Genomic DNA, 14,213 nt, shown 5'->3' on the forward strand with positions numbered 1-14,213 from the left:
GGTATGTAAGGCAGTTGTGGTGGGGGGGATTATGGGGTGTTTCTGGGCATAAAGCAACCTGTGGGTCATGTTCCATTGCCTTCCTTCTTCTTATGTTGTTACTGCTGAGGGATTTTTTTATAATCCCCAGTGAAGGCTGCACCAGATTTCAGAGGGCTCCTTGCTTGTCCACAGTGCGTGTCTGGTCAGCCCAGAATACATTTCCTCACTTACTTTGTTTTTTAAAAGAGGCCTGGTAAGCAATCATCTGTAACGAAGACAGCAAGCTGGGTGCTGTAAAGCTTGCTTTACCAAGAAGCTTGCTGCTTTGTGGTGAAGAGCCCGTCTGGTTTCCAGTTGTGCACCCCTCTGAGCCTGACTGCAGCCATTTTCTCCTGCCAGCTCATGGAATGCTTCCTTCCAGTGAGATGGGACAGCGTGGGCAGGCACGGCTCAGCTGTGCAGTGTGGTGCTCTTCTGCAAGCAGCGTGCCAGCGTGGATGCTTCCTCTGAACTCATCTTTTCAAGTCTGCGTTTGTCTTGTAGAATTAACTACTCCATGTCCTACTCTGTGTTCTACTAAAAGACCCGTTTGTATTGCAGTACTATGCTGCTTCTAATTTATTTTCAAATGCACGTAACAGAAGTAATCTAGAAGTGGAATCTGAACTACTAAGATACACCACACTGAAATAGTGGTTTTAGTTTGTTTGCTTTTATCTGTGCCTGTCAGTGTGTATTCAGCCTGTTCTGATTGAAGTCTGGTCACTTAACATATCAGTGGTATTAGCTTGTGGGCATTCCCCAGGATCTTTACTCCCTTCCTTGCATAGTGGCTACAAACCTGTGTGAAACACTTTCAGGTGCTGATGTAGTGTATGTTGACAAAAACTTCAGTAATTCTACCTTTAGAATGAAAATCTGTATATCATCTATGGAAGCTTGCAAATTCAATGGTTAATTTTTATACTGCTGAGATACACTAGCATGCGAAATGGTTGAATTTGCTGTAACTGTAAATCTCCCATTATTTTTCTTCTTAATGTATACTTTTCATACTGCAGCTGTGCACAGTGTTGTTTTTTTTTGTTTTTTTGCTTGGTTGTTTTTAATATTTAAATATTCATATTATATTTATTTAAATTTTAAATATTTGAGTGAAGAAATTAAGTCCTTAAGAGAGAGCTCTCATGGCCGAGAAGTTTGGTGTTCTGTAGGAAGCAATATATGCTGTTCCTGGGTGAAACTACTTGTTTAATGCTTGTAGGGAAAGTGCATTATGACTGAAGTCGTTGAAGTTAATTGACTGCCACAACGTGTACTACCTCAACCCTGATTTCTGCATCAGTCACACTGCTGTATCTGCTCAATGCTTACCGTAGCAGGTGGAGGGTGTTGCTTTGGGATTCCAGATGATGCAATGGGATGTTTCAGTAATTCTTTCTTCTTTTTTCCCTCTCCCTTCCCTGTAGGAACTTAACCTGCCTCAGTATAAGGCCCGTTCACCACAGATTGGGATGCGCCGTTACTTCATTGATCTCTTGACCGTCCTCAGCAACCATTGCAATCTCTGCCCTACAGCCCGGCATCTCGCTGTCTACTTACTGGACCTCTTCATGGATCGCTATGATATCGCTGCCAGGCAGCTGTATGTCATTTCATTTGCCTGTCTTCTCCTAGCAAGTAAGTTGGCTTCTCTTCACTGTGGCTTTTCTTCCCTTCTCTGAGCAGATGGTTGTTCTCCTTACATATCTTAACACAGAACTGCACGTGATAACCACGTCCAATTCTTTTCTTCAAGAAATGCTTAGAAGTAATATTGAGGGACATAGTTTAGTGGGAAATATTAGTGGTAGGTGGATGGTTGGACTGGACTATCTTAAGAGGTCTTTTCCAACTTTAGTGATTTTGTAACGTACTGTTATGAGAATCTTTCTGAAACAGTTGTGTCATAGGGATAGTGAAAAGCAAAGGCAGGGTAGATCCATGGCTTGCTTCTGGCCATCTCAAGATAAACCCAATTTTGAGCTTTGATTGTTCAGAGTATGCCAAGCACCCAGTTTGCAAGTGGCAAACCAGTCCAGCGGTCTCATACACCTCTTTACTAACAACACCTGGAAGTCAACTGTTGTTAGGGTGCCTGCTGATAAAGAATGATGGTGTGAAGCGTTCAGGAGCATCAGTCAAGATGAAACCATGACTTAACCCCTAGCAGCTGAGATATTCTGACTTCTGTCCTGGTATCGCAATCAAGTTGTTGTTGTTTTTCTTTTTAATGTGTTTAAGTTTTATATTTAAGTTTATATTAAGTTTTTTATTTCTTTAAAGGTATTTCTCATTTGTGTAACACGTCTTGTTTTTTTTTCCTCTTGGAAGCAAAGATCTATTCATATTTAGTTTTGTTAATTGTTTTAGGCTATAATATACTCTTAAAAGTTTGTGGTGGAGTGTGCAGTTTGTATCATAACTTGGGAACTTTTATACGTGACCTCTCTGTGTTCCCAGGTATATAAATCAGTAGTTGTCAACTTCAGCTATGATTGCAGTATATTTTAAGATCTCTCTACAGATGGTATTTTTATCCTTTCTATTGAAAATTGGGGATGTTTAGTTCAGTTAGACATTTTATTTAAACTCACTTTTCATTAAAAGGCTTAATGGGGTATATTATGGTTAATTTTCATTTAAAAAAATTAAGAAGGCTTGTAACTATGGACAATATAGACAACTTTCTCTTTAAATAGGGACTTGTTAGTTTTTATTATACATAAGGTTTCAAAAGTAAAATAAATGCTGTGTACAGTATAAAACTGTCCTGGAAAGACATCAGTTTCTCCCTGTTCTTACTGAGCTACTTCCTTATAGAAATGTGTAAGCCTCCTCAATTGGAATGCCAGGCATTCTGCCATGAATAAAAATGCTAGTGAATTGTAGCATCTGTTCCTGTTAAATTCTTAGCAAACTTTCAGTGACAATGTTAATGTTAAGTAGATACAACAGACCTAATTTAAGATGGATGCAAAGAAGGGATGCCTCTTTCTGGAGAATAAAAGGAATGCTTAATAAGGAAAACGTAGTCAAACATCTAAACTTGTAGTAAATGGTTTGGCCTACTCAGTTGCAAAAATATACATTTTTCTGTGAACCAGTGTTCATAAACTTAACACCAGAAACGTCACAAATACTAGACATCTACTTTTGTATTCTTTGCGCTCTACAGTCCATCTGTTCTAAAGGATTAATCTTTATTTTGGTTTTGGCATCAAAACTACATTAGATATTCCCATACCATTTATTATTATTCAAAGTTGACCAGTCCAATGTCTTATTTTGGTGTTTTTTTTCCTACTTGTGTCACTGTATTCTCTTATCCCTCTTCCATCCGTTGTAAAAAGTACCTTTCACTGTTAGACTTTCTGGTCTACAGAGTGTTCTTTGGCTTCTTGGTACTCGTTATGATGTGCCTCAGCTGAAAACCATCTTTTTGGACAGGTAAATTTGAAGAGAAGGAAGATAAAGTTCCGAAGTTGGAGCACTTAAATAATCTGGCAAACATGTGCAATGCAAAGGTGGTACTGAGCAAGAAAGATTTGCGTAGGATGGAAATGCTGCTTCTGGAAAACTTCAACTGGAACCTGTGCATACCAACGGCAGCACACTACATTGACTACTACCTGTCTGCATCTGTTGATGAGAATGACCTTTGCAATGGCTGGCCAGTCACCTCACTGACCGAAGTCAGAGCATTTATGGAAAAATATGCGTATTATTTCCTTGATTTCTCAGTGCAAGGTAAGAGAGTTTACGCTAGAACGACATTCCATTTGGCAAAGGGCAGAAATCTGATAGAGATAAGGGTTTTAAAACTTGACATTATATGGACTGCACAAATTGATCTGTGCAGACCAGTGTCTCGCGTGGCAGGCGTTTCAGGTGGCAAATGGTTGTTCTTTCCTTGCAGATTAGTCTCATCGCTTCTCAGAAATGAGATCCTTTTTTTTCATCTTAAAACTGTTATTGTCAAGACCATCAGAAATGGTTATCTGACACAGAGTATGAGCTGCTGTCAGTTGTAGATGTGACCTTATGCAGTTTAATTCTTTCAGTTACATTTTGGAGGGTTCTGTGCTGCAAGATACGATTTATTTAGAATGACTGAGCTTGTAATGATTTGGTTTGCAGCACCGCTTCCAATATCTGCCTGTGAGAGAGGCAATAAAATGTAGTATCCTTGTAATTCCAACTCTGATATGAATGTACTTGCCTGTTGGTACTGGGCATTGGTTCACTTGAGACAAGTCTAAAAGTTTTGGCATAGTTGGTCTGTTGCACATATTTAGTAGCTCCTTTTTATATGGGAAGCCTCGAGTCACCAGTAGTACACAGATTTTCAGTAAAGCCTCATCTGGTTTTGAAAGACTTCTCATTGGTATGAATTAGTGCTCTGAGATGTGTGGAAAAAGTTGAGCATTTAACTTAGTGTTGTTTTGCCATGTATGCACTTAGCAGGCTCACTGCAGTGATGAGTAGGAGTATAACCCATACTGTTTTTTCTTCTTCATAGATCACAGTTTCCTTTATTTTCGTCCATCTTTGATTGCTGCAGCTTCCGTGTGTGCCTCACGTATCTGCATGCAGATTTCTCCTGCCTGGACAGCACAACTTGAATTGCTCACATGTTACTCCTGGGAGCATCTCGCCCAGTGCATCGAAATGCTGCTCATGTAAGATCAGAATGGAAGTGTAACCTCTTGCCACTCTTAGGGAGTTGTTAATACTCAAATAAAACAAAACAAAAAATACACAGTAAAAACCTGCTGTAGCCTAAATATAGCTAATGTTTTTAGCTGTAATTAAGATTACATTGTTAATCTCTACCTTTAGTATGGGGAGAGAAATAAAATGAAAAGATAGGATCATTTTACTAAATACTGTTTTCCAACAGTGTGTGCATTGCAGGATGGCACACAGTTTATTGCTCATCTTGTACTGGTTGTGTGGTGATTGGATGGAAGCTTTTACGGATGCTTGCTGAAAGCTTTTTTCCTTTCTTTCTTCCTTGTGCCCATAAAGATCTTGCTGCAGATGGACACCAGTGTATCTCCAACACTGGGAATACAGTGGGGGAGATATTTCAGAAATACCTTTTCATGCTGTGGACATTCAGGTTTCATCACCTTTCATAGCAAGTCCATTGGTAATGTACTTGGGAGACAAAAATTATTCGTAAAGCTTTTTAGGATGTGAAGATCTCACCAGAATAATTAGAACTGTGAGCATGTGAACTATCATATGTACCTATGGGCAAAAACCTGACTGGTGAAAATTTGGGGATATATGCAAACTCGGAATTTTCCCTGTTGATGAATCTTAACTTATTTGTTTCAGATATCATGAGCATGACATCAGAGAGACCAGCTACATAGAAAAGGAAGTAATGATGCAATATCAGCAACAGGAAGTAATGGAGAACCTGAGACATGAAGCCACTACTCAAGTTCTGTTGCAGCAATCCACTTATCACCCTGTGGTGCAGCACTCAGCTAGTTTTTCCCAGTTCCAGTCACCGGTGCAGGATCTGTGCTCTGCTTATCGTGATTCCTTACAGGCACACAGGCCCAGCACTCTGCTTGCTGGGAGTGCTGACAGCTCACTGCACTTCTGTGCTGCTCTTCAGGCCAGCCTGCAGCCATCTGCCCAGACCCTGCATGTCCAAATGCCTATTGCTGTGCAGGTGGCCTTAGGAACAGAGCCCAGCCACTGCATTTCCATGGTTTATGGTAGTAGTTACTTCAGCAGTTGCTGTTCGTATCCAGACGGGTGTTTTGAAGAGTAAATACTGGTGTGAGAAAAAGATGACTGGAGTGAGTGCTTGAAGAAAGGACCTTGTGAGTGATACAAAATGTGTGTCTGAATGTAAATCATAAAGGAACACAATCCTCATGACTTATCCACAGGATGTTAATCTGAAGCCATTGGTTGCTGGCAGCTGGATGCCTTTGTCAAGGACTGTACCTTTCTCTTTTAATAAGAGAAATAGAAATGCAGTAGCATACCTCATTTAATGTAACTTTGAAAGACATGCACATAGCACCCCTGTGGAGATCGCTGCCTTCCACTCCTCAGTCAGTGACTCACCAATCTGAATTGTCTGAAACCTTATGTTAAAGTGTTGTTTCAGGATGGAGTGCTCCTTGAATTTCTGGTTAAGCAGTAATGTTCTTAGAGGATGCTATTGAAAACAGAGTACTTTCTTTCTCCTAGGGATGCGTCTTTTGAACAGTGGCAGCTTATACTGCTGGAAACTTCTACAGAAAGTATCCTGAAATGGCGTTCACTTAAATGTTGGATGATCTTTGTTTCTGCAGAAATTGACACGTAGGACACTTTCCACTCTCTTTGACCTGGAGTGATAGTTAAGGGGTAAGACTGTGTAATAAGAACAATGGCTGGAAGACTATCAAACAATTGGACTTAAAATGATCTTGGACATGATCTGTGATGCTTCTGAACAGAACACCGCTCTGCCTTTGTTTATTTGCAAGAAAAAAAACATGAGAAACCATAAATCATCTTAGAACTTAAACATGCTGCTGCTTTTTGAGACTGGAGGTTCTAGTAAAATTGTTTACGAGCTATATCAGGGATTTAACGTTACTTGAAGACACCTTCTTTGAAAAACTCTCGAACTTCAGTCCCTTCGGTTATTTTGTAGTTTGGGGTCAACGGTTTATGGCAGTAGTTCAATTTTGGACAGAGGAACTGCTGGTAATGTGGGCAGAGATGGGGAACTGGTTAACTTTATTGGGAAATTGGTTCAATTGCAGCACTAAACAATGCTGATTTAGTTTGGGTTGTTTTTTTTAATATCACCTTGGCTGTCTTGGAAAATGAAGCTGGTGAATTGCTGGTGTTACTCTTGTAACGAGATGCATTGACTGTCAGATCCCAAATGTTTCCTTCTCAGTTGAGAACAGAGAAGGTTGTGTAGAAATATTTTCAGACGTCTGTTTCTTGTAATGTGAAACTTTTAGTTTTGATATGCAACCCCTATTGTGTGCTTCTTTGAAGGCAATACTGTTGAATTGTCCTTTTTCTTTTAGGATCTCAGGACTGCAGTACAGGTAACGTGCAATATGCTTTTTCTGACTTGGGGCAGTTTTTCCAAGTCATGTGTCAGTGCTGTTTTAAATTATATTTTTAGAGAATTGTTTTTAAGGTTATTTTAAGATGGAGGGGGAGAAATGTAGCACGCCTGCTAATGTGTGCTTGTGTAACCATCTTCTGAGAATGCAGTGGTTGGTGTTAAGCTGATGATTTCCTGCATTCAGCAGGCTGGGGGATTTTTTTCATTTAAACAAGGCTAACTGTAAATCAAGAGGCAATACTCTTCAGAAATTGACCTAGAATGTAGAGAACTTAGTTCATCTTTAAGTCTGTTGGCTTTGTATTTGTATTAAACTTTATTTGCAGAAGACTTTTAGTGTATTTTATGATTTGTCACTCAACAGAACTACTGAACAACACAATTGTGGCAGTACTGTTGTATGGTTTTTCTTAGTTTTTAATCACCTTCCTAGTTTAGGTCACGTCCACTGTTACGCTTTAGGCTGCATATATCCCCTCCCCCCTTCCGCCCCCTCTCCTCTATCCCCTCCCCCTTTATGCCCACTATCCCATCTGTAAAGCAAGCAAAGGAGGTGACAGAGCCTTTATTTGAGGTAGAGGCGCTACAGAAAGAGATATTAGAGATGAGGGGGATGAGCTCGCCCCTCCCGGCGGCTCTTCAGGTGAAGGAACGCGGCCGCCTCTCGTTCGAACACTGGCGCGCCGGAAGGGAGCGGGGGCGGGAGGGGGGGGCAACCGCCCAGCTCCTGCTGCTGCTGCCCTAGGAACACACGGGAGGGCAGGGCACGGCTGGAAGCGGAAGACGGTGGAAAGGAGCGCATCAAGCCTGCTGCGTGCCGCGACAAGAGTGGAAATTGGGAAAGGAAATTAGACGCTGCTTGTTTCTGAAAATTGTCTTTAAGTACCTAGAAGCCTCACACTCAGCACCTCCCTACAACAGAGCAGGGAACAGAGCCTGAGCTTCACAGGCATGAAGCTACTTCTTCGACCATAGGCTGTCTTCTTGAATCTTTCCTTTTTTATAGAGGTCACCTTGCTCTCCCGCTAGCCTTCAGAAGAAGTAGATGGTGCCACCAGGTGCAGAAGGTACCAGCCAAATTCATGAGCTGATCCACAAATGGATCCATTTCACAGATGTTTTAGATCCCTGCAGTGACATACATGCCTTTTGCAAGAAAAAAAAACCCGAACATTTTCATTAACATTACTGCTGTTTTTCTATGTTCCGTAGGAAAGAGAACCGGGAGAAGAGCAGGACAGCGCTCAGCAGGAGAGTATCAGCACCCAGACTGATTGCACGCCGCTTCCAGCAGACCAGCTTCCTGCTTGCTCACATACTGCCAATCCACGGCCAGTTTTTACACGAGTATTTCTTGCATTGTTGTCACGGTGTTATCCGTGACAGTGACCCAAGGGAAACCGAGAAGGGAGAGAGAAAGGAAAGAAGAAAAAGTGCACCATCAGTGGCCACGCGGCCGCCCCAGCAGAGCCGTGTGCTCTGGGGGCAGGGGGAAACAGAATAGATGGGTCTAGAAAAAAAACAACGGCACGATTTGAGAAGGAACGGTAACTTTACTAAGTCGCATTAAATTGAAAATTCAGAGAGAGACAGTTTCCAAAACAAAATCTGGGAGCTTGCGTTTGGGAGGAATTGCAGGGGTAGCACACGTGCTGAATCTCCACGGAGCAGACCGGCACGGCCTACAGGCCTCGCACACATCCGGGCACGGACAAGCACCGGAGGGATGCCGCCGAGGCCCGCTGCTGAGAACCATGCGACCTCCTCGGTCAGAAGGGCCCTCCGGTGCCCGAGCTCAACCCCCGGCTCCAACAGGACCACCGCCAACCCCAAGCGGTGGTGACCCGGCCGCCACCAACGTCCGTCTGCTGCCACGAGCAGCAGCCAACCGCCGCCGCCGCCATCGACCCGAAAGTCACCAAGCCCCAGGCCGCGGTGCGGAGCCTGACTGCTAACGGGGACGCGTCCCAGCTGGCCGAGGACTTCAGCTGCCAGTGCTACAGCGGCTGGCAGGGAGCGCGGTGTGACAGCGGGCCCCCCCCCCCCCAAGTGAGCAACGGCCGTCTTCCGTGCCCTGTGCTGCAGCGCAAGGGTCGCACTGCCCTTCCTCCACGTGGGAAGCACAGGAAGAAAAGCCCGGGCTGCCAATAAAGCTGTCGAGCATCCTATAGGGTTGTGAGATTCTTTTAACGGGGTTCTGCCGTTCTGGTCACTGAGTTTGGGATGGTAATGGGAGGGGGGCAACAGCCCTGACCCTCAGTGCCACCCAGCTGCGTCACGGGGTCAGGCACGGGGTTGTGGGGCCGCGCAGCAGGCTTGATGCGCTCCTTTCCACCGTCTTCCGCTTCCAGCCGTGCGCTGCCCTCCCGTGTGTTCCTAGGGCAGCAGCAGCAGGAGCTGGGCGGTTGCCGCCGGTGGCGTCCAAGCGCTGCGCACAGTGCTTAGCAGGGGCAGGGAGGGATCGCTTGGGCTCCAGCGCGGGGTCCCGGCACAGCCCAGAAATGCACGTGCGGACGTCGCTCTGCCTCCCCCGGAGTTGGAGGCCGGAACAAGAGCCGGTGCTGCCCAGCACCTGCAGAAGGCACGAGTGGCCGGAAGGTCGCCGGGGAGAAGAGGATGCGCCTTCGTCGCAGAGTGAGGTACGGCTGTGTCTGTGCACGTGGCCCAGCTCCCAGAATGTTCTCCTGGCTGCGAGGGGTGTTCCTGTGGCAGTGGAGGAGGTGGGGATGGCCAGAAATGCTCTGCACCTTCTTTTATTGCAAAGGGCACTTTCTGGGGAAAGAAAACACCAGTGGGGTTTTTATTTTTTCAGAGTGCTTTAGCCTCACTTGGAGGCTGAAACAGAACCGTGGACACTTTTCACTTCCATGGTTCAAAATTCCATAATCTCATTTCTCTCGTTGCTGTGGTCTTCTTGCTTGACTTGTGTGGCAGCAACTGACTCTTCTCCTTTGCATTTGCTTTAGTTACTCTTCTCCCATCTCACCCCACCATCGATGACGCCCGCCTGCCCCAAGAAGACCAACAAGGAAGAACTGGGTGGGAGAGAAGAACCTCGTCTGACGCTGCCAGACAGAACTGAGCTGCAGAAGAAGAGACTGACCCAGCAGAAGAGTGATAGGGAGGGATCACAGGGACCTAGTTAATGACAAAATGTATTAGTAGGATCACTTCTAAAATCTCTGTAAATAAATTCTTCTTTTTCGTTCATATCCTTTTAATCTTGTGTTAAATGTGGGTTTTTTTTGTTGTTTTTTTTTTTTTACTATTCATGGACTGATACTTGTGGAAATAAATGTTGGAACCATAAACCTTTGCCGCTTGTCTTGCCTGATTTGTTTTATTAGAAGGTGAAATCCCAAACTGCCAGAGCAGCAGTGCGTAAGCAAGCCAAGGGGACAGAGGAGAGGGCATAGAGAAGAGGGAATAGAGAGCATAAAGGAGAGGAGATAGAGGGATAGAAGAGATAGAGGGTTTAGGAATGAGGGGATGAAGGGGAGAGAGGAGAGGGGATGAAGGAGAGAGAGGAGAGGAGAGGGGATAGAGGACAGAGGAGAAGGGAAAGGGGATACAGGAGAGGGGATAGAGGGGAGAGGAGACAGAGGAGAGGGAACAGAGGGGATAGAGGAGAGGGGATAGAAATGAGGGGATGGAGGGGAGAGAGAGTGGGGAGAGGGGATGGAGGAGAGGAGAGAGGGGATAGAGGAGAGGTGATAGAGGGGATAGAGGGGATGGAGGAGAGGGGATAGAGGGAATCAGAAAATGAACTTCTGTGTACACAAGACACATGCTCTGGCTTGTTACTAATTAACAAGGGTGAGAGCAAGCAGCTAGATGGATCCAGAAGGCAAGACTGATGGAAAAATGACTTCATAGTGGGAGTCTGAAAAGGAAAATCTTTGTGGACCAAATGTGGGCCAGCAATTACTTGAAACAGTTTTTGCATGCACTGTTCCATCAAGTTCCTACTGTGTGCAAGGAAACAGATTTCCATGTGTTCTTTGCAGAAAGGATTGTGTTGAAGAACTAAGACTCCAACTTCTCTGTTTATAAAACCTTAAGCATCCTTGAAGAATTTGGATCAACAAGAGATATTGATGAGAACAAAGTAACCATGAGAGCAACGTGAAAACAGATTTTCTAATTTTTAAAGCTCCTAAATTTCTGCCTTCCAATCAGTGGTAAGGCAAAAGATGATCCTCAGGTCTTATGCTCTGATGACTCTCTAGAAAGAAGCTGAATGGAGCTGAATGTTGGACAATGAACATGCCAAGTAGTGACGCTGCTCCGGTATAAATAAAATGCCAGTTTGTGTTTCTTTAGGAAGTGAATAAACATCAATAGTGTGAGTAACATTACTCCAAAACCCAATTCTTCGCATTTGTAAAGCAAAGAGAAAGGGAGAGCAAAGCAGATCAGAACTCTTTTTTATTTGTATTGCTGCATATTTTTGAGTGTACCAGAAGACTGGCTTTGGTGCTTTGATGCCTTAAGCAATCTTTTTGCTGGTTCTCTTGTAGGTTATGCCAGAAGAAGTAGAGATCTGGAATAAAGAACAAACCAAAATTTGGTTGAACGGCAAACTTAAAGCTTCAGTATCACAAATGGAAAGACCTATTAGCTTGCCCACAGAACCTGCCATTTACTGAAGCAGATTTACCTTTTAGTGGAACATACACGAGCAATAAGCTAGATAGCTCAGTCTGCTCTGAAATACACTGTATGCATAGACTTGGTTATCACTAGCTCCAAGTTAGCATCAGGTTTTTAGACAGATGGTTGTTCTCTGAAAGCAGTGAGAGTGACAATATCACTTTCAGGGTTGTGATCCTTTCATCCTTTTTCAGGATGGTGATCCTTTCTTGCTTGACAGAGTCATTTCCTTGCGGGTAGTAGTAAGTTACTGAAGACATACTTTGTCTGTGCCAGCTGCATACATCTATGTCACAATTCAGGAAGATTTTTGAGAATGAGAAATCATGATTTACCACTGCCAAGTGACTTCATTGATAAAACAGGACACTTCATAATATAAGTTCTTTCAAGGTTTTCTTTCTAGTAGTAAGACTGAGAAATAGATAAGGGGTCTAGAGAAATTCTGTGAGGAGTTACAGCTGATATTTTTAAAAATACAGTTAATGGCATTTTGTACAAACACATTTCAAGGTGCAGGTGGAAAACTATACATTATTTCCTATTCTTTAGGCATATGCACAGTGAATGTAGTTGATAAGACATAGCAACTCAGGAATACTTCAAACTGAACACTCCAGCCTCTTACAGCTATAACACTGTGTGTCCGTGTCTATGATATAAGACATTACTAAATTATATATATAAAAAAAAAAGTTATGCAAACGATTGGAATTTTAAGAGATTATCTAGAAAGAAGGACAAAGTTAATAAACGGGCTTTTTTTGTTTGGTTGTTTTTTTTTACTTCTTTAAAAGTATTTTTCTGAATTCAAAACTTAATTATTTTTTTTCTTTTAAGACATGCAGTCCTAAACAAAATAATCTGGATATTTGAGAACTCACCTCGAGAAGCTTTCCTCCAGAAATCTCTGCAGTATGATGATAGTTAGGAAAATCAGCTACAATTTTCCCACCTTCCATTCTTACAGTTGCCTGTAATAGACAGAGGTTTAATGATCTCTGAGCTTACTGGCATTTCTATTATCAGTTAGCTATACACTTCATGTTTGAAGTTTTCCCTTTAAAAGAAGGAAACCTTGTCTATTACATACGCAGGTTAATGAAGATGACTAAATTCTTTGTGCTTTAGTTCCTAAATCTAAACATTCACAGTATAAATAGAAGAAGGTTCAACTAACAGTACCTCTAAGCTCCATACTTATGCAATAAGTCACAGACACTATTCTCCCATAGCTCTAAAAATGATCTTAATACAGACTGTATCCTCAGTTATCAACATTTTGTGTGGTCCTTTTGTTTTGATAGTGAAGTCAAAAGTGAAACCGTATGAGTAATTTTTAAAGTACCATTCTCAGGTACTAAGTACCTGTCTGCAAGCAGCATAAAAGTCACCATGAGCTGGGGATCTAGATCCTGAGTTTCATAACTTCAGCTGCACTGGAGTTCACCCAGATCATTAAGTGGACAGTTTGGCTGTACAGTTTGCAGTCACACCTTTATACTATGATCTGTGCCAGCTGCTCTACTTTCTATAAATTTCGGTAAAGAAAATGGAGAAAGAGGTTCCAGTCTCTTCTCCCTGGTAACCAATGACAGAACAACAGGGAACAGCACACAGCTGCAGCAGCCAGAGGTTCAGACAAAACAGCAGGAAAAAAATATTTACTTTGAGAGTGGTCAAACACTGTGTCAGCTTCCCAGAGAGATGCATGGCTCTCCATTCAAGAGGCACTTGGACAATGCCCTCAATAATGTGCATGAACTTTTGGTTAGCCCTGAAGTGGTCAGGCCATTGGAGTAGATGATTCTAAAGGTCTCTTCCAACTGGACTATTCTAACAGCTACTTCTGCATGGAAGAATTATGCCAGGATGCTAATCTTAAGATCACAAGTCCTACTGCATTTCAGCTGACTGCCAAAACCAGCTGTGCAGAACTAGATACACAGTTCCATCACAGAATGAGTCTTGTCTGCATAACCAGTCAGCCTACTACCACAGGCAGATCAGCTAGTCATACTGGGAAGGGAAAAAAAATTGTGAAATGAAAAGTGTTTGTTTGTTTATTTATTTTTACTATATACAAGGAAAGAGTCTTACTAATATAGGTATGATTTAGTGACTCTGTGCTAAAAGGCAGTGGTTTCACTGCTGAGAGTCATTCATCCTGCTTCCGGGTTTAGCTACTTAGTAGATTTGGACTGCTGAACATCCTAAGGCCAAAAGGAAGGCAGTATTTGCAATACTTCAAAACCGTAAAGTAGGCTAAGTAAAACTGTTTTGTTCCATACATCAGACTTCACAAAGATTTCTCAAAACCAAAGACAAATGTTCCTTTTCTCCCCCATATAATTAAAATGCTATGACTAAAAAAGCATTCTGGAAATCATGCAACATTATTGCCATTCTCATTTTGCCAGAGCTTCCCCAATGC

At 42.8% G+C, this 14,213-nt stretch overlaps 2 protein-coding genes across 4 annotated transcripts in view; one reads left to right on the forward strand and one right to left on the reverse strand.

The window, feature by feature from the left end:
* Positions 1-973: 973 nt before the first annotated feature.
* On the forward strand, positions 974-6,884 carry CCNJL (cyclin J like). The gene is made up of 5 exons (XM_065735057.1): positions 974-994; positions 1,452-1,662; positions 3,472-3,771; positions 4,544-4,703; positions 5,368-6,884. The coding sequence occupies exons 1-5, from the start codon at positions 974-976 to the stop codon at positions 5,813-5,815; spliced, it is 1,140 nt and encodes a 379-aa protein (XP_065591129.1). The 3' UTR covers positions 5,816-6,884.
* A 4,536-nt stretch (positions 6,885-11,420) lies between these two features.
* Positions 11,421-14,213, reverse strand: part of FABP6 (fatty acid binding protein 6) — a 36,815-nt gene continuing 34,022 nt past the window's right edge. For 2 of the 3 annotated variants that reach the window (XM_065734965.1, XM_065734964.1), the window contains exons 4-5: positions 12,664-12,753; positions 11,424-11,669 (exon numbers count right to left, since the gene is read on the reverse strand). In XM_065734965.1, the coding sequence (XP_065591037.1) occupies positions 11,616-11,669; positions 12,664-12,753 (144 nt within the window). In that variant the 3' untranslated portion in view covers positions 11,424-11,615. Of the gene's footprint in view, positions 11,670-12,663; positions 12,754-14,213 lie in introns of all 3 variants that reach the window. The other variant, XM_065734966.1, reaches the window with a different exon arrangement.

Source organism: Cyrtonyx montezumae, unplaced genomic scaffold (genome assembly GCF_038088225.1).
Source record: "Cyrtonyx montezumae isolate F1298 unplaced genomic scaffold, pur_monq_1.0 scaffold_18, whole genome shotgun sequence".
Classification (NCBI taxonomy): domain Eukaryota; kingdom Metazoa; phylum Chordata; class Aves; order Galliformes; family Odontophoridae; genus Cyrtonyx; species Cyrtonyx montezumae.

What these genes read in the sequence shown, in the direction of transcription:
- CCNJL (XM_065735057.1), top strand. Translation starts at nt 974, where the DNA reads ATGGTTGAATTTGCTGTAACT. An exon ending in TGCCTGTCTTCTCCTAGCAA is followed by an intron (nt 1,663 to 3,471) that starts GTAAGTTGGCTT and finishes CTTTTTGGACAG; the next exon opens with GTAAATTTGAAGAGAAGGAA. An exon ending in CCTTGATTTCTCAGTGCAAG is followed by an intron (nt 3,772 to 4,543) that starts GTAAGAGAGTTT and finishes TCTTCTTCATAG; the next exon opens with ATCACAGTTTCCTTTATTTT.